The 21,087-nt window shown below is 42.8% G+C and overlaps 1 protein-coding gene across 1 annotated transcript in view; it reads left to right on the top strand.

Annotated features, from left to right (window-relative positions):
* SPAST (spastin) overlaps positions 1-21,087 on the top strand; it is a 2,490,626-nt gene that overhangs the window by 1,945,235 nt on the left and 524,304 nt on the right. Inside the window, exon 13 of the mRNA XM_044058595.1 lies at positions 11,393-11,472. Within this exon, the coding sequence (XP_043914530.1) occupies positions 11,393-11,472 (80 nt within the window). The remainder of the gene's footprint in view (positions 1-11,392; positions 11,473-21,087) is intronic.

Genomic DNA, 21,087 nt, shown 5'->3' with positions numbered 1-21,087 from the left:
ACAGTAAAAAGTCTCGATGACTTCACTCTGTCATCACCAAGCACTTAACTTCTGGCAGCACCCTTAGGTGGAAAATTATCACTTTATGCTCAAAATTGGCATTTAATAACCCAGGACAAGTGGGTGTTAAACATAGTATCTCAGGGATACAGATTCCACTTCTACACTCTGCCAGTTGCAAACGGTTGGCCAGATCTGCCAAAAACTCAATGGGCAGAGGCACAGAAACAAGTTGTGTCCCCCATGGATATGGGGGCTATTCAGCCAGTACCAGAACAGGAAAAAGGGCAAGGGTTTTATTCAAGACTGTTCTTGGTACCCAGAAAAGACCAGGCATGGCGCCCAATATTGGATTTATGAATTTTGAGCACATACCTGGACATTCCAAAATTCAAAATGATAACTTTGCAGCAGCTTCTGCCCATGCTGGGCAAGAACACTTGGCTGGTGACTTTAAAGAGGCATACCTGCATATCCCAATAAGGGAATCGTGCAGAAGATACCTTCGTTATAAGGGCTGCTTTATGCATTACCAATTCTCTGCACTGCCCTTTGGCTTATCTACTGTGCCCAGGGTCTTTACAAAGTGCCTGGCACCAGTAATTGCATTTTGCAGACAAAGAAGTAAACAAATCTATCCTTACTTGGATGACTGTCTCATTCAAGCAAGAGAACAAGGACATTCTTCAGCATCTGGCGTTTGTGAAAAGGCTTCTAACATGCCTAAGGTACACAATAAATGAAAAGAAATCACAACTGGTACCCTTTCAAAAGATACCGTTCCTGGGTGCAAGCTTGAATACAACTGCCCAGATGGCTTTCCTCATGCCAGACAAACCAAGGCAACTGACTACTTCAAACTGATGGCAACAAAAACCCAGTTATCTGCAAGACAAACTCTGCAGGCTTTGGGGTTCAAGGCATCCTGCATTCTGTTGATCCCCATATGCAAGACCTGACATGAGGAAACTACAGTGGTACCTAAAAAGCTTATGGAGTCAACATTGTCACAGTCTGGAAACAATGATTCCTCTCATTCCCTGCCTACAACAGGAGTTTCTATGGTGGGCAAAGGCATGTCACCAAAAGATGGGACGGACTTTCACTCTACCCCCTGCCAGCCAAACCTTAACAGACGCATCAGATTATGCATGGGGGGCCCACCTGGCGGGAAGATGCATTCAGGGCATATGGACCCCAAAACAAATGCATCTGCATATCAACGCAAAAAGTGATGTTAGCTGTTCAAAATGCCCTGACAGCCTTCAAGGACTTACTTCATCCAGGACAACTACTGATAGACGGACAACACCACGGTTATGTGGTACATAAACAAGCAGGGGGCACGCACTCATACCCACTTTGCAGACTAGCCATGGCACTGTGGGACACAACCTTGACTTACCAAGTACATCTTCAAGTTCAATTCCTGCCAGGAAAGCAAAATACTCTGGCAGACGATTTAAGCAGAAACCTTATGGACCCTCACGAGTAGAAACTAGATCCACAAGTCTTCAGCATGATAAAGAAATGGGGGAGCCCGGACATTGACTTATTTGCCTCCCCTCGGAATTATCAACTGGAAAAGTTCTGCACAAGGACTTATAGACAAGCATGGAAAGTGGATGCCCTATCCTTCTGTTGGAAAAACCTATCAGTTTATGCCTTTCCTCCTCTGCCTATTCTTCCCAAGGTCCTACTAAAAGTCAGACAAGAAAAAACAAAGATGATACTAATTGCCCCGGACTTCCCCCACCAATACTGGTACCCAATCCTAAGGAATATGTCTCAATTCCCAGCTTGGTACTTGCCTCAAATACCTCACTTACTGTCCCAGCAAAACAATCAGATCCTGCACAATCAGCTCCAAACACTGAACCTGGCAGCATGGCTGATCATGTAGTTATTCAAACAACACCTCTCAGTAAAGCTGTGATGGATGTCATTTTGGAAGCCAGAAGGCCTAGTACTAGAAAATCTTATGCTGATAAATGGACGAGATTCTGTGCTTGGAACCAAGCACAAGGAACTGACACAGCAGAGCCAAATATTCCTCAGGTTTTGCAGTACTTGACTGAGATGCTTGACAAAGGCCTATCTTTTTCATCAATAAAAATCCATGCCTCTGCCATCTTGGCTCATTACAACAGAGCCACCAATCTTTTCTCATCCTTTACTAAAGCAGTTTCTTAGAGGGACCAAAAATTTAAGGCCTCCCAAAAGGTCACCATTTCCTGCATGGGACCTCAGTTGTGTTGAAAAAGCTCACCCTACCTCCATTTGAACCATCTGCTACTACAGATCCGAAGTTCTTGTAATGGAAAACAGCTCTGCTCCTGGCAATTACTTCAGCAAGAAGGGTCTCAGAGCTACAGGCCCTCATGGCCATGGAGCTGCTTATCATATTTTACCCAGACAGGGTGTCCCTCAGGACCAATCCTTCCTTTATGCCTAAGGTGGTTTCCAGTGTGGCTCTTAACCAAACTATTCATCTGCCAACTTTTTATCCAAATCCGCAGAACATGGGGGAGCAGATTCTGCATTCCTTGGACGTACACAGGCAATTAAGATTCTACTTGAGCAGGACTAAAGCTGTAAGAAAAACTGAGTAGTTACTAGTGACATTTGCTGCAGGATCAGAGGGAAAGGCTATTTCAAAGCAGACTATTTCAAAGTGGATAAGCCACTGCATTAGCTTCTGCTGCTTACACCATGGCAAACCGGTGCCCAAGGGCGTTGGGTCTCATTCCACCAGGGCTGCAGCTACATCAACAGCTTTTCTCAGAGGGGTACCAACCAAAGACATTCTAGAGGCTGCTACTTGGAGTTCTGTTCACACTTTTACAAAGCGTTATCATTTGCCTCTCTACTCTAAGCCCAGGGCAGGCTTTGCCACTGCAGTTCTGCAGGGCCTTATAGCCGCCCCTAATGCAGTTTAGCTCCAGCCTCCCATCCATAGCTTTGGGGTTCTACCCAAATGTAATGACTGCAACAGTGAAACACGAAGAACGTAGTACAATTGTGTACACTTACCATAAATGTAAATGTTCGAGTGTATTCACTGTTGCAGTCCAGGTTACCCGCCCGCCATCCCCCTTTTATTCTGGAGTTCCTCTTTCCTTCATTATCTTCTACAGCCTTTGTGGTGTATTTGCTTGTAGATGAAGGTAAAGTTTGTATTGTTGCCTGTATATATAGCGTATATATATTTTTGCTACCCATTTGGGGGGCACCTGACATCTGGGGTAAGAAAAACTAAAGAAAATGGCGTCGGCTGCCTGTTTTATACCCTGACGACCTAACGTCGTGGAAGAGGAGACAGCAACCGACGCAGGACCCAAGACTTTGGAATTCAGGCCAACTGAGGGTAACCTGCCAGCAGATTACCCAAATGTAATGACTGCAACAGTGAATACACTTGAACATCTACATTTATAGTAAGTGTACACAACTGTACTCTCTCCGTACTCTGGAGAATGTGGACAGATGTGCTGTTAATGAAACTTGGCTTAAAGCTGTAGAAAGTACTTTGGGAATGCAAGACTGCAATGCCTTCCACACATTTAGGCCAACAGCAGTGCAGACTGAAAGCTCTATTTTTGTATCCAGTCTGCTGTTTATTGGTGAGAGAGAATCTTTGCCTGGCTTAAGGGGCTTCCTCATATCCAGCCCTGATGGATCTGTTGCACATGAGAAAAAGCACTGGAAATGCTAGATCCAGGGATCTGAGTTTCAGTTGTGACAAACAGAACATTCTGGAGAGGGAGGTGTCCCAAAGGATCCCCACACTATGGGAGAGGCTCCCCCATCTATGTAAAACTGAGTTTATCCCTTACCCTTTTCAGACTGGTTGGGAAATATTACATTTACCCGTGGTCTGGCCCCTTTGTCCCTTATGGACAGAGGTAGTCCATAAAAAAAAATATTATCCTAGCAGCCCCCTCTTTACAAATCCTTACTTCGCTGAAGTACCCTCCCTGTATAGATGCCTGTGATAGTCAGGACCTGAATAGTTTGAGGTGCATAGCTAGGCTTGTAAAGACCCTAGTGGTGGTTAGCCTAGTAACAACCTATGAACTTGTAGACAAGATTCCTTACCATGTCCTGGACAGTTCTAGATCACCCTCTATGATCCAAGAAGCTCACAACTCTTACCTAGACTTGCAAGAAGACCTCAGCATCCAACTAAATACACTGTTCATGAGAGACTTTAAGTACCGCTTTGTAAACTAGAAAATGTACACTGCCTCTAACTCTCAGGAACAGGATTTCCTGTTGTTTATTAGCATAAGCACTCTGGGCCAGATAGTGCGCACTCCAACTAGACAATCAAACATAGTGGACCTTATATCTCCAAAAAAGGAGAGCATTATACCCTTCCTAATGTCACCTCCTCATTAGTGAGGTTAGAACACAGCTGTTTCGATTGAAATAAAAAAACTCAGAAAGCTCAACTAAACCTGTAACAGAAAGAAAAGTACATTCTATTAAGCAATAGTTTGTCAAAATTCACGTGCCCTCTAACCCGGAGAACACAGCTGCCTATGCAGAATTATTCTCCGCCAGAAACCCTGTACAAAATGTAAATGGCTGCATTGAGGCTGCTGTACCTTCCAGAAGTAAACCCAAATCCAATACCATAAACAAAACCTTACTGGTGGAATCCTTACCTTAACAGGGTATACAACAAAAGAAAAAAGTCATGGCCAAAATTAGAAAAAGCAACCTTGAGACACGATCTCTCTGATTCAACTATACAAAAAACTAAGAGGTCTAATAAACCCCAACAAGGTCTATTTTGAGGTCAGGATTTACCCCCCTTCCCAGTTAAGGACCAACACAAGGCTGCATTCAGCTATGTCAGGTACCTTAAAAGTAACACTTAGCAGGGTGCAGAATTTAGTTGTAAATGGCGTATCTTTCACTGATTAGGGTGACACAGCAAATCAGCTGGCTGATAAATTTATCTCCTTCACCCCCCCCCCCCCCACTATCCCCTGTGAAACCCCTTCTAGCATTCCCCCAGCTGTCAACAGGGAGCAGGTCCTGGCAGTTTTCAGTGGGCATTGGGCCCAGACGATATCCCCAGTTGCCTCTTGCATAGGCGGAAACATGACCTAGCAGGTCCACTTGAGGCACTCTTCAGCTACATCCTCAAAACAGGTCACTTGCCAGGTGATTGGAGGGTCGCAGCGGTTATCCGACTTCATAAGGGTGGACCATTAACCAACCCTTTAACTACAGACCCATCAGCCTGACAAGTCTAATATGCAAAGACATGGAACAAATAATGGAAATGATGAAAAAGGACAGTCATTCTGCAGACACTGGACCAATCCTAATTTGGCGTTAAGGGAATGTCTTGCCTACTCAGCCTGGTAGAATTCTTCAAGAGGGTTGCCAAGGCTATGGATGAGGGAAAAACAAGTGCATACCACCTACCTTGGCCTGGCCAAGGTGGTGGATACAATACCACACTCTATTATTGATAAGCTCTCAGAACTAGCCATAAATCCATACATAACTTGCTGGATTGCTGGCTGCCTCACAGATGGGATCCAAGAAGTCAGGATCAGTGAGACCATCTCCACCAAGAGACTTGTCACCAGTGGACTACCCTAGGCCACAGCTCCTGTTTTGGCATTTATTTCTCAGAAGTCAAGGCTAATGTCATAAGCCTCTGTCTAACTAGTTTTGCAGATGGCTGTAAATTGGGAGCCCTCAGATTTCCTCCATGACATGGGCATCCAAAAAGAGGGTCTAACTAACACATGACTGGTGCCAAAGCCACAAATTAAAACTCAGCATGAAATGCATTATAATGCCATTGGGAAATTGTCAACCCCATCTAATTACTCCATGATAAAACACCCTTGAGTTGACTTGGTAGTTGGGGATCTGGGCGCATATGTAGACAAGTAACCTGGCTTTCAACCAACACATAGCCAAGATAGTAAGACAGTTATTCTGTGTTGCCCAGTTCATAAGGAAGGGTATGCAGCATGGTCCAGAGAGGTTGTAGTACCACTCTATGCAGCCCTTATCAGACCCACCAAGTGCAATGCCCATTTTGGCATGTACTTAACCAGGCACTTGCAACAGCTGAAACACGCTCAATAGTTCCTCACCTGAAGAATCCAGGGTACAAGTACCCTTTCCTACACAAGATCGCCTTAAGGCCTTATCTCTGTATTCAAACTGCTCCAGGTTACTGATTGGTAATTTATGCCTGGCATGTAAAGCGTCCTGAGATCCAGCACTGATGGATTTCTTGCACATCCACAAAACAAGCAGCACCAGAAACATTAGATCCAAGGACCTGCTGTTTGCCTGCAGCCTAAGTAGAACATGCTGAAGAAATCAGTGTGTGTTTCAAAGGATCCTTGCACTATGGAATAAGCTCCCCATCCATGTGAAGCAGAGCTCATCCATGACCCTATTCAGACAAAACCTTGATCCATTGGATGGGTTATCACAAATTCAGCCCCTGTCTGTCCTCTGTATGCCTGAACAGAAGTCAAAAGTAAGTAAATGAATCCCCACCTTAACATATTCACCCATATAACCTTTAGCTGCCTCCTTACTAACATACCCCACTGTATAGGCATCCAAGGTACTCTGAGATAAAACTCAGTTGGGTTGCATGGTTAGGATTCTAAAGACTCTGATGGTCTTTTGCCTAGTATAAATCTTTGAAACTGTACAGTTTCTGGATCTTGGGTACCTTATATGTCCTTGGGACGGGTAGTGCCAACTTATTTTGAGACAACCCAGGCAGCTGGTTACCCTGTCCTCAGGACCCTGTGTATACCTATCTTCCCCCTCTATTATTTTTTCTTTCTTTACCCGAGTGTATCTTCATTACAACTAGCCTCTGGTCTCTCTGCAGCAAGAAAGCTCTGAAGCTTTTGCATAAAAATGCACCATTTTAAATAATCCATTAAGAATAAATGTTTTCGGGTGCATCACTGAAAATGGAATTTATGTTGACTTTGATTTATCAGTTAATAAATTTCAGGTAAAATAGGACTCCTAGCAACAGTGTAGAGTGGCAGCTTGTCATTTGGATTACGTGCTGCAACTACCATTGTGAAGCTAGACTAGTGAGGTTTAAGCAACATTCCTCATTCTTGCCAGAGCACTAGCTAGTCAACAGCCATGTTGTATGTAAATGGATTTTTAAGGGAATGAATATAATTTCTGCAGTAAAGCTATTCTTAAATGTAATAATGCAGGGTTTTTCTGACTTGACATCAGACCGGGCATTATTAGTGTGTTGGCAGAGAAGCCTTCGTAATAACTGTACAGAAAGCATTTTTTAGAACATACTGAAAGACCATGTAGGAAGGAAATTGACCAATGACTGCAACTACCTTTTTTCACTAAGCAGAAAGTCATCATTTCTGGATATATTCAAGTCTAGAAATTCTTATGAACACTGTATTTATATTTACAGAAGTTCTGCAAATACTAAATACTAAACAGGGAAACTGGTGCCATTCCTGTTTGGTACCAGTTACGTTGGATGGGTTTGTGATCTGTGACTGGTACTTTTGAGATGTCTGTGTTGAGAGAGGTGTATTTGGTTGTGCAGATTTCAACAATGAGATTTACTCATCTTTGTTATACTATAGATTTGATGTTACTGTAGCTAAAACTCTTGCGCTTATGGTAACACTGTGATACGTAAAACTTAATTTGCAGTTATTGAAGAGTTTGAGGACATAGGTTCATACTAGGTTATCTGCCCTAGGGCATTTATAAGCCTAGCCAGAGTGTTTGGCTTTCGCCACCCATTTTAAATTAATTTTGATATGCCCTTTTTCAAGGTTAGTATACTGTGCCTCTGTCTAACAGTGACACAGAAGTGATACCCGGGGTAAACCTACGATCTCCCATCCACTCATCAGAATTCCTCTTGAAGAGAGTCAATGAGGGACTCTGCCTAACCTGGACTGGGATTTTATTCCAGAGTGAAGGGAGCCTCTGGGTCATGAATCTGTCCCTCCAGCATGTCCTATTTATTTCAGTACTGAGGTTCAAGTCTCTCGAGCGCGTAGCTCGATGGGATTTGGATTTTCTGAGGTGCAGCATGTCCATTAATTCCGGGTTGGACATGGCTTTATACGTCAGGCACAGATCGCCTCTGAGCAGGCGGTATGCCACTGAGTAGAGCTGGAGTTTCTTTAACCGGGCAGCATATGGCATCTGTTTGAGCCCTTTGATTCTCTTGGTGAGGTACTTTTGTGGTCTTTCCAGTTGCTGCAGGTGTCTGGTAAGGTACATCCCAAAAGGTGCATTGTACTCAATTATGGGCCTGATGAGGGATGAGTAAAGAGGCACGATGACCTCCCCTGATCTAGATGTGACTCCCTTCATGATTAGGTGGGCTATATAAAATGTTTTTCTAACCACTTTGGCCACGTGGTTGTCAAATGAGGGATTGCTATCAACTTGGATCTCCAGGTCCCTAATTACTTCTGTACTTAATGGATTACCACCTATGTGGTAATTTGTGGGCACTTTGTTTTTGCCAAAGGGGATGACTATACACTTTTTGGCGTTTAGCTTGAGGCCATGGCTCTGGCACCAGTTGTCTGTTTCTATGAGGCCCTTTTGGAGAATGCTTGTGTCGGCTGGAGAGTTGATTATGGCGCCCAGTTTGCAGTCATCTGCAAACTTGGTCAGCCACAGTCCTTCCGTGTTGGCCTGTACCTCAGAGAAATATATATCGACCAGGAGAGGTCCGAGGACTGAGCCTTGTGGGACGCCACTTGAAACTGGTTTGGAGTCTGACTTGGCTCCAGCAATTCTAACCATGTGGGTTCTGTCCTTGAGCTTGTTTGCAACCCATCTAGTGACACAGGGGTTTATATTTAAGCTGGTGAGCTTATCTATAATGCCCGAGTGGGGTATTGTATTGAAGGCTTTTGCGAGGTCCAGGTAAGCTGTGTGGACCACCTTCCCCTAGTCAATGGCCTTGGTGACTGTTTCAAAGAAATCGACCAGGTTTAAGAGGCAGGATCTGCCCTTAACAAAGCCGAACTGGGTAGGATCCAGTGTCTGTAAGTCCCCAATATCTTTATTTATGAGGTCCATGATGATCCTTTCCATAGCTTTGCAGACCAAGCTAGTCAGGCTTATGGGGCGGTAGTTTCCAGGATCCGTTGAGGCACCACCTTTGTGGAGAGGGACCACTGTTGCTGTATGCCACTCTTTAGGTACATATCCTGTAGTAAGGCTGAGATTGGACAGTAGTTTTATGTTTGGGTTTAGCTCTTCTTGGAGTTCATGTAGGACGCAGCCCGGGACACCGTCTGGTCCCATTGATGCTGTGTTTTTTGCTTTGGAGAGGGTGGCTCGTACCTGAGCATCTGAGATGTCGGGGGGGGCAGCACTCTGCTGGGATAGATATTTGCCCTTTTGGTGGGGTTGGGGGGAGTTTGCGCTGAACCTGTCAGCTAGGATGTTGGCAATGTCTGTGGGTTCAGTGTATTTTTTGTCATTTTGGACTAATTCTGAGCATATCTGGGAATTCCCACCCAGGTTCTTAACATAACTAAAGAAAGCCTTGTGATTATCCTTAGTGTCCTGTGCAATTTTTCTCTCGAAGCTGGCCTTAGACGATTTTATGAGTGCCCGTAGTTTTTTTGCTAATACTGATCAGAGATGCCTTCCCTTTTTGGGATTTTGCTCTATCATGTAGTAGCTTTCTCCTTCTATTGTATAGTTTTTTTTATGGCTTTGTCCACCAGACAGGATGTCTGCCTTTGGAGGATTGGGTCTTGGTTTTATTTGGGATTGCATGATCCATGCATTCCTGAAGGTGTTCATAGAATGCGTTTATAAAGGATTCTGCGGTCTGGGCCGTATTTTCCACAGGCCCGGGGGCTTTGAAGGATTCCACCTCGGTTTTGAGGAGTGCGAAATTTGCTTTAGAGAAGTTTTTCACTGTGGTTTTCTGTGCAGGGGGTGGGGTCGGGATGTGAATATCCAGTTAGATTAGTTTATGGTCTGATCTTACCAGTGAGGGATACACTTCTGGTCTGGAGCATAGAGTCCCCATGTTGGTGGTGATCAGGTCCAGTATGTTTTCCTCTCTTGTGGGAGTGGTAACAAGTTGTTCCATAGCATTTGAGTTTATAAATTCTAGGAACCTTTGGGCTAGGGTGTTGGAGCTAGAGTAATACTCCCAGTCTATGTTTGGGTAGTTGAAGTCGCCCAATATAATGGTGTTTGTAGAGACCTTCATATGTTCCAGTATTCTCAGGAAGGCCGAGTGGGGTTCCTGGGTTTGGGAGGGTGGTCTGTAGCAGGCTATAAACTGGAAGGCAGTTTTACCCACTGTTAGTTGCACATGGATAGTCTCTGATGCTTCGTGCTGTGCCACCAACCTGGAGGTGTGGGTATCTTTGACGAATATTGATACTCCCCCTCCTTTTGTGGTCCCGTGGAGGATTCCAAAAAATAATTGTTGCCTAAACTACAGTGTTAAAGTAGTCCAGCAGTAGGTAAGGTACGAGTCATGTAAGGTACTGATGTACAATTTAGAAAACACAAAATGTAGGGTGTTTTTTTGCATTGGATAAAACTACCTGAAATAAACTGAAGATAGTGGCATCAAAGCATGCTTATGTTCATCTATTAATTTTCTATTAGAACCTTAAAGCTCATGTTTAAAGGCACAAAAAGAACTCTTCAAACAAAAAAAGATAAATGCAGACACTTAAGTATGAAAAGAAGTGTGTTTTGTAGCCTTAAAAAAAGTTTAAAAGATTACTCCCGAGTGCAGAAGTCAAAACAACCTGAGCTTTTTTTACAGCATAAATATTTATGCTTTATTTCACTTTCCAGATTAGTGTAGGTAGGTAATTGTAAATTAGTTATATAATTGGCAAACTGTTAAATTTATAGTTTGCCAAAAAAAATTCATTGGGAAATCTCAAGCATCATTAGAGCAGGAAACCAGATTGACATGAGCCTCTTGCCCATCCTTGAATATTAATGCCATAAACACTGCTAAATACACTTTCTCTTCTGTGTTCGTAAGCAGTTTTTAAAAATGTTTTATTTTAAAAGGGTCTGAAATGAACATTTGTTTCTGTACAAAATGTTTGCATGCAAACACTTTTTTACACAAAACAAAAGCTTGTTTCGTGCCCTTAGATGTGATCTTTAAAGAGCTTGTAATTGTAGCAAAATTTTAGTTTAGGAACCTGATCCCATATAAGTGGAAGATCTCTGTGGAAAGCATAATCAATTGGTCATTAATTTCTAGCATTTGTATAACTTTTAGTTACCAGCAAAGGTTAACTTTGCTACATATCTTCTAATTTTAAAAGCAACATCACTATTTTGGTATCAGACTTAAATTTTATTGACTTTATTACAGACCCGTATGATGCTTCTTACTAATCTGCTGAGTAAACATGGCAACCCACTTAACCAGAAAGAATTGTTGCAGTTGGCCAAGTAAGTAGTTTTAGCATATGCATGCATGCTTCTTACATTTGTTGCCTCTCTAATGAATAACCATGTGCTGGGCCTCCCTACTTTCATCTACCATGCCAGTCTCTCGAAAAACTTGAAATGCTTTCATTTAAGAACTTAGTGTTGTGATAAAATGTCCACACTGCACCTCAAGAGCATTTCCGTTTGGACATATGGACACTTTTGAATGTTCATACAGTCTGCTTATGCTAGTTGAAGCAGCTGACTATACTTCACATTGCTGATGTTTTAGTTCAGACTGCAGTTTTTTTAGAATGGTTTTATCTTTCCAAGCTTGATGTAATTTACAGCATAATTACCTTTGTTGTCCACAGCAGGATTGCTTTTGTTTGCTTGGGTGAATCCACTGGGTGGAAAATAAAACCAGTTCCTTATTACTGAAGATTCTAGTTACAGTGAGATGTAAATGGAAGCTATTGAGATAAGACTCCATCCATCCACAAGCCCTTTCTCCATTTTTGTACATGGGGGTAGGTTGTCGCTTCTTTAGTGACAATCTTCAAGAGAGTGTGTTCACATTCCCAGATGGCTGTTAAGACTGCGGAGAAATTTTTTGGCTACATTGAGGTAAAGTATTCAAGTTTGTTAAGTGGCCTGCAGCATTAGGTACCGTGTGTCTGCTGTAGAAATTAATGGGTAAAAAGCACACGCTGAATTTGAGACTTAACTTCTTACCATTGTGATTACACTTGTCCATTCCAAACAGCTAGAACAGGGTGACAAATAGATCAGGTGAGTAGTAGATGGTCCGGTGCAGAAGGGATGAAAAAGAACAAATTTTATTTTACAGTGGTCTAGGACAGAGAAGGCTATGACTCCGGAATCTTACCCTGATTACTGTTCTTATAAGAGTCTTCTGACACTGTTATTGCAGAAGGAGTTTTTGAAAAAGGAGGTACAGTCCTTTTTTGATGGGAAGGAATGACAAGAATAAGACACAGCAGAAGCGGGCACTAATAAAAGATGCCATACATGAAAGTTTAGCATTTGTGTTGACTGTGGTAACATTGCATAAGTTTTATATTCTTTGACTTGAGTTTCCTATACTTAGTTATTTTCTACCACTTCCAAGCTACTTTGTATGAAATGGCTTGTGGTCGGAGAAGTCTTAATAGTGCCTGATGAGTTTAGTCTCTCCCTTCATGCACTTAATGACAATATTAATCATTCCAAGTGTGATTTCTCTCACGATTTTGGTCCCAGAGGTGGAATACTTTTTCTGTGATGATACTTCATGATAGAGAAAAGTGAGGAGATGATTTACTGTGAGGAACAGAAAACAGAAAGGTGCACCTTGTTGATAAACTTCCGCAAAGTGATTAAGTTGACAGGAGATCAGTGCAGTGAGGCTGGGGAAGCAGATCTGAAAGGTGGAGTGAAAGCAGTTAAGCAGACGCAAGTGTTGCCTGAGATGTTTGATCATTGTAAAATAATTTAGTACAGCGATGATTCTAGTGAGTTTTTGAAAGAATAACATGACTCCATGATTCCATTACAGAAGACTGTGGCAGATATTAGCAATCTGTATATACAAGCTGATTGAAACTGGTTGTGTTGGAAGGTAAGGCGAAGTTTGCATTTAAGGGCAGTGTTAGAAGTTGAAGATGGTTAAGACTGTCTGGAATTTGTGTAGATAATACAGTGCAATTGATTCTCTTTTTTTCCAAGAGATCAGTTGGCATAGAAAAAGCATGTGGAATGCTGTTATCAGTGGCTGTCATAATTTATGGTGATCTCAGAGCTATACTGTGTTAATTTGTGAGATTATATGAAAAAGAATAAGTGCTTTTGTGACTGTAGAAGCCATGTCACAAGGTATTAATGAAAGGAGGGGAACCCTGTGCATATGTGGATCCTGATTTCTCTTAGAGTACCAGTGCTGCAATGGGAATTGTTCTCATCTGACATGAAAATAAATCTTGAGTTGAGAGGTGTGATACAAGATGTCTTTTCCAGTGGTGGTGGTAGTGTTATTTTCCAGCAGAAGTGCGGTCGTATACCTCTGCTGTTTTGGTAATGGACAGCTTGTAAAGTTTGCCTCAGTTTGATTTTTATGATTGAGGTATGTTTGCTGTTGGAACCTGGTGATATTGATGACTGTCTACAGATCACTGAAATAGATTAAAACTGGAACCCATAACATGAACATGGAAAAAAATTATACTTTTCTAATTTGTTCATTGAGTAGTATGCACCGAGATGTTTGATTCAGTTTGGCTACTTAAGGAGATGCGCACTTTTGGGGTATTGTGTTCTGGCCAAACTTCATTAGTAGATATCTGTAGAAGCTATAGATGATGCTGACATGTATGCAGTCATAGAGACTTGGTTTAAGGCCAGGGAAAGCACCCCAGCTATAGCAGGTTATAATGCCTTCCACACATTCAGACCACAAACTGAAAGTGCAAGAACTAAAGGAGGTGGAGTATCAATAGTCATCAAAGATAAATACACCTCTAGATTGGTTAAACAGAACGATTCCCTTGAACTAATCCAGCTCTAAATGCCTGTAAGTAACACCCCATCCAAGTTATTGCCAGTTGTAGGACTCCCTCCATGAACCAGGATATCTATACTGAATACTTGGATCTACTTGAATCGTTTAAGATGCAAGCCAACACCCTGGTTTTAGGTGACTTTAACTACCCATCCATAGATTAGGTAAGTTGTACATGTCCTAACACACTTGCCCAAAGGTTCTTGGACTTCATCAACTCCAGTGCCCTGGACCACTTGGTTGTCACCCCCACAAGGGGTCTAAACAGTCTGGATCTGGTGTTCACTATCATGGGTGATTGTTTCACCATCCTGTGTGTGTCTCCCTCCCTAGTGAGGTCTGATTATAAATTAGTCTTATTAGAAGTAGAAATGACACCTGACCCCCCCCCCCCATTAGCAGCAGCTAGACTCTAAACTTCTCCAAAGCCAGTTACAACCTAATATGTCATGGCATTAATAGCGTCATAGCCCCTTCCCTCACTGATGGCATGGACAGCTATACTGGGATTTACACCAATGCTTTGTATAAGCATCTATACAAATGTATTTACTCAACCATATCTGATGGGATCAAAACAAGATCCTCAAGAAAGAACAAGCCTTGCCTGGTGGACATCCACCATTACCAGGTTATACAATAAGAGAGAAAAATTGCTGGGGAGCCTACTGAACACTGAAGGTGTTATAAGAGATCTGGGGACACAGGCTGACAGCAGCCTCTCCTTCGACCACCACATTGCCACTGTGGTCAGAAAGTCCTCTTATGTGGCACATCTCATTACCAAAGAGTTTTGCATCCAGGAAGAAAGAGGTCATCATTTCTCTCTACTATTCCCTCATTAGACTAATCATAGAGTATAATGCCCCATTTGGCATGTACCTCACTAGACACCTGCAACAGCTGAAGAGGCCACAAAAGTACCTTACGAAGAGGATCCTAGGCCTTAAACACATGTCCTACATGGACAAACTCAAAAAAACTCCAGCTATTCTCTGTCTCATATCGTCTACTAAGAGGCGATCTCTACTTGACTTACAAAGCTATGTCTGACCCAGCTCTGTTAGAAATGCTACATCTACATAAATCCCAATCCCTCTGTACTACACACTCCAGAGACCTCACCCTCATTACCACAATCAACAGAACATGCTGGAGTGACAGGTTCATAACCCAGAGACTGCCTATGCTCTGGAATAGACTTCCCATACATGTCAAGCAGAGCACCTCACTGGCCCTCTTCAAGAGAAATCTTGATGAGTGGATGGGAAATAGAAAGTTCACCCTGGGGATCACACTGCAGTGGCTCTACTTGATAGAGGCAATGGGAACTAACATCGGGCGACACAATGCCAGGGCACTTTTATGGGCTAGGCTTATAAAGGCTCCAGGGCCATTAGCGTAGTACACAGCTATGAACCTGTCCAGGAGCAGGAAGGAACGATCTTTGAATTGGAAGCATTCCGTCCTCTGCTTAAACAAGCAAATAATAGAACTTGTAAGGCATTCAGAAGCTGTGAATCACTGAAGAAGGCAAGGTTGTCGACACCAGTCTGAATTTGATGGTGTTGCCACAATAAAAGAAGGTTGGATGAGCTTACATAGTGCTGGCTTTGCTTTTTGATGTATCCTTAAGAATTTTGGGTCTGTGCATCAGCCTTAACATGCGGGGGGGGGGGGGGTTGAATGTGACCAAATATACTGAACCCACAGAAATAGCCAACCTGCTATGTGACAGGTTCAGTGAAAACTTCTCTCCCTGTCCCTGCCACATGTCCCCCAAAGCATCCCCTACCACCTGCCGTCCACCTAGTATTTCCAAGGAGCAGGCTGTAAACGCCCTCTCCAAAGCCAAAAACACAGCCTGTATGGCACCTGATAATATCCCAGACTGCATTCTAAGTGGATTAAAACAGGAACTAGCTGCACTGCTGGGTATTTTAACCACAGTCTAAGCACTGGTTTTGTACCTGCTAAATGGAAAACAGCAGCCACCATCCTGTTAAGTAAAGGAGGTGCCTTCACAGACCCTGGGAACTATAGACCCATAAGCCTGACCAGCCTAATCTGTAAGGCTATGGAAAGAATAATCACTTAACAAAGATATCGGCAACCTCCAAACATTCTACCTGGCCCAGTTTGGCTTCATTAAAGGGACAACCCTGCCTCTTGAACTTGGTGGACAACTTTGAGATGGCCACAAAAGGCCTGGATGAAGGCAGATCCGTGCATACGGCCTATCTGGACCTGGCCAAGAACTTCACACTATTTCTCACTCAGGCACCCTTGATAAACTCACCCAGCCAATCAACCTGTATGTTAGGTGGGTTGCAAACTGGCTCACCAATAGGACACACACAAAATAGGTTGAGACTGCCTCCACCAGCAGACCAGTAACCAGTGGTGTTCCACAGGGATCTGTGCTGTGGCCCCTGTTGTTTGGAATCTTCTTGTCAGATGTATAGCCTAAAACAAAAGGCCTTTGGCTGACAAAGTTTGCTGCTGATTGCAAACAGTGCAGTCACTGAGTTCCCAAACAATTTCAGCATCCTACAGGAGGGATTTGCGCAGACAACTAGTGCCAAAGTCATGGGCTAAAACTCAGTGCAAAAAAATGCGTGATCACCCCCCTTTAGCAAGGGTGACATCCCTGCAGATTACCACATTAATAGCAACAACCTAAGCATGCAGTCACTGGTGAGATTTGGACATAGAGGTTGACAACAACCTTTCATTTGGCCACCATGTCTCCACAGTGGTAAGAAGGGCTTTCTACGTCACCCACCTCGTAAGTAAGAGCATTGCATCCAGAACAAAAGAGATTATAATCCCCCTGTACTCCTCAGTCATCAGACCAATAATAGAATACAATGCCACCTTTGGTATGTACCTTACCAGGGACCTACAGCAATTGGAAAGACTTCAAAGGTTTCTTACAAAGAAAATTCAGGGTCTTCAGCATTTGTTATATGTTGGCAGGCTGAAATCACTGCGACTGTACTTTGTCTTACAGACTACTGAGAGGTGACCTCTGCCTTGCATATTAAGCAGTCTCGGATCCTGCTCAAATGGAAATGCACATTTGTAAATCAAATGGTATAAGATGCACTTACTCTAGGGAACTCAACCTAGGATATTGCATCAACAGGACTTGCTAGAGAGACAGGTATGTCTCACAGAGGTTACATTTCCTCTGGAACATGCTCCCAGTTCAGGTGAAGCAGTGCCCCTCGCTGACCCTGTTTAAGCGTAATTTGGATGATTGGATGAGAAATCACAAATTCGCCCCAGGAGTTTCACCTGTATCCCTCTTGGATAGGGGTAGTAGTTGTTGACTTAGTTCTGCTTAATACCTTGATATTCTTGGGAACAGGTTGTACTTGCCTAGGCTTATAAGGGCTCTAGGGCCATTAGCCTACTAACCTCCTGTGATCTGCACTTGTTTTAATTCTGTGTAGCATGTTTTCTTTTCCATTTAAAAGCAGCACCTATTAGGAAAAATTGAGATGTAGAAACTGAGAGCTAGTATAGATATAAAAAAAATACTAGAGTATCTGTGCATTTCATCTTTGTGGTTGTCTACAGCCTCAGTATGGCCATAGTGACTGCATTCAGTCTCTGTACAACATTAGATTTGGGGCTTTACATGAATGTAACTGTTTTGCTTTGTAGGAAGTCTTTGTAAATATTTTGAATGAGGCTGATAACTGGCTAGCCTTAAATGGCTTGCAAAGGTAGCAAGCCTATTTATCTATGAACTTATAAAACAGTGTTATGCAGTCTCATTTTTTGACTTACAGTATTAGTAAAGAAAACTGAAAGGATTTCTTGATATAACTGAAGTTGTACTGAATATAACTGTGACGTTGGGCTATCCCAACTGTCTTTTCTAGGCATTACCTCAAGTATTCCTGGCAGTTGGACCCTATGGAAGGTATTCCAGTCTTTCAGAAGCTGGCAGGTACAGGAGGTAATAACAAGGTAGCTTAGGCTACTGCAGAGGTGATCCTTCAGAACATCTGCTGTTATAGTAAGTTTACTTGCACAATTGTACTTGTCCAACAAGGCAGAGGCAAAAAATTATTTCAAAATGCAGTGTTACAGAGGTTCAGAGAAGAAAATGATTCTCCCCAAACCAAGGACAGTCTTAGGGAAAATAGGCTGACTGTATTGCCACTTCTTGTGTTTTTTCCTCTCCACCCTACAATTTTGCAAAGATTTCCCAAAGTCCGAGCTTTCACTTTCCTGTATGAGTTCAGGTAATTTCTAGCACTTTGGTTCTGAGAATCATTCAAAAAGGTTACAAATGGCATCAGGATTCCCTTCCTCCTCTTCACTTTCCTGCTCCTGCCTGTTCTTGATAAGATATTGTGTCAGGATTATAGAACCTTTTGTTCCAGATCTGAGAGAGAGGATTTTATTCAAGAATCTTTCTGGTGCCAATGAATCAAGGAACTTTGAGATCAGTCCTAGATAATTCTTTTGTGAACCTTCTCATAAAAATCCCAAAGTTCAAAATGCCCTCTGTACAGTCGGTTACCTTTCAGTGTTCTGACTGAAATCATTGCAGTATTTCTGACACATGAGTTGTCACCACTGACTACTGGAAATGGTACCAGAGCTTTACCTTCCCGAGGTCATATATCCACATGACCTCAGCTCGTATGCACTGGGGTATATAGATGGATGTATGAGCATGAATCATCAGAGACTGTTGCCACCAGTCCAAATGTAGGTCATGCATCTGTTGGACCAATCGTTTGGTCACGGGTACCTTTGCTTCAGTCATTTATCCAGATAAGTGTCCCATTGGGAACCTTCATTTTTACTTATGCTATTTTGTGGAAAGTGGTTAGATGTCGGGTAGAAGGGGCAAGTGTAAGGGCAGTAAGCAATTCTGTATAAGGGCTTTCATACCACGTCTCTCTGTCTAGGCCTGGAATACAGTCACAAATCTTGTTCTATCAGTCATTTATTTCCATAGCCTTTAAGTCAAGGCTTTCCTCTCTCAACACCTTTCTAGAGACTGTCTCTTAAATACATGGCCCAGTCCACATCCATAAATGTCCCTCCGCCGGGGAGAAAATAAAAAGCTAGAGAGACCCAGAATGGATCTGCAGTCCAATGCATCAGACTACATCATACGTGATGAGATTCCCGAACAGCAGTATGCCAGGTTACTTCGCAGTTGCCTGTTAACCAAGACTACGTCAGAAGCCCTGTACAACTCCTGAAACCTTGCATACTACTGGTACATCTGATGAACTTCGACTCACCCTTTCAGAGGGGGACCTCACAACATCCCTAAAATTCTGTTTAGGGAAGAGATTCCAGGCTCTTTCCTAAGCAGGCATCATGCCTAAAAAAAGGCAGAAGAACTAGGCATCTAGCCTCTCCCTCAGCTGGTAGGAAGGAGGAGTCGGTAGATTTCTCAGAGATTTTTCAAGAAACCTCCCTCCTTTGAGTCTTCCCTACCTCAAGATGCTCCTGAAAAACCTGCCTTGGTTTCCACTTCTGAAGAACAAGGCTATGATTCTGACATTCACTAGACTATTCCTCACATCTACATTCTTTAGAACAAATATCTTCTGATGAAGAGGACTCTTGTCACCGGACTCCCTTGTTGAGGAAGCTTCCTTTGGGAGACTGCCAAAAACACGAGGAAACACTTTGAATGGTAATTCACTCGGATCTCTGATATTCAAAAGAGGTATCACAGCCTCTTGGAAATGGGTAAATTCTGCCCCTTCATCGGTCCCTTCTGTCCTTAAGGCTTTCCAGGACACCTTTCAGTTTACCTTAACTGCACCCGATTCTTAACCACCAGCTCTTAAAAGACTGGACAAGGCTTTACAAGGTACCTGATGACCTAAAATATTTATACAGGATTCCAGTGGCAGATCCCTCTGCAGTATCTTTCTCTTCAGGTAAGCCCTCTAAGCTTCTACCCAGTGCTAGTGCTCTAACTATGGACAAATATATAAGAGCTATGGATAGGTGAGGAAAGAAGGTATACACTTCTGTCCTTGCTTTTAGGGCAATTGCCTACTACACTTGAATGACAAAGTACTTGATCTCTGTCATGCATTCCTTAAACAAGGTTATATTGAACCTTTCTACAGCAGAATCAAAGCAACAAATGTAGAGCTTGCTGTCCCAGACCACTGAAATAACCAGACACAGCGTTAAGTACAGTTATGATGCTGTAGATGCTTTTTCTAGGGCTAGGGCCAATGCAACTGCATCTGTTCACAGATGTGTGGCTTTGCATTCTTCTTATCCCTGAGGATTTCAAATCAAAACTTACTCTCCCTTGGACAAAGACTTGCTGTTTGGTCTTCAGGATGCCAGTCTGTTCAAAACTCTCCAAGACCAAGGTGAGACTGCAAATGGCTGCAGACAGATTCTAATCTTCTCATTTCTTAGATATCATAGGAACTACCCATTGAATTCCACATAATTTATAATTCACTAGAAGGGGATCCTAAGACATCTCGGCAACAAGGAAAAAAACCCTAGGTAAAGATACTCTGACAAACCCTATAGGGAACCTCCAGAAGGAATGCTTCCGTTTGGAAGCAAAAGTCTCACACAACCTTTGTAGCATCCCACCCTGGCCCCCACCCATCCTCCTCACCATGATGCTTCTTTCCCAAAGGCTGTCACTTTCCTTGGCTAGATAGTAAGTTACTATCACAGACAAGTGGGCCATATCCATAATTCATGATGGATTATGCCATGTCCTGGGAAAATATTCCCCCTCTGAAAGGCATGCCACAACCTAGACAAAACTAAATATCCATTCTTGCTTACATTATTTAAGATGTCTTGAATCAGGGCACCATTGAGCAAGTCCCAAGAGATTTCATGGGAAACTGATTTTACTCCAAGATTTTTCTAGTGCCACGGAAAGAAGGCAGTGGAGACCCATCCTAGACCTGTATCACCTAAACACTTACTTGAAGGTACCATCTTTCGAAATGCTCTGTTCACATTCCTCTCTTTTGTTCTCTCCTAAGCTTTCTTAATGTCACTAGATCTGAAGGGTGTCTGCTTACACACATTCATTTGTCCTTCTT

The sequence above is a fragment of the Protopterus annectens genome, chromosome 1.part2, assembly GCF_019279795.1.
Source record: "Protopterus annectens isolate FY-2018-M chromosome 1.part2, PAN1.0, whole genome shotgun sequence".
In the NCBI taxonomy this organism is placed as follows: Eukaryota; Metazoa; Chordata; order Ceratodontiformes; family Protopteridae; genus Protopterus; species Protopterus annectens.
Note: the sequence above shows the minus strand (reverse complement) of the source record. Positions and strands in the feature narration are given on the sequence as shown.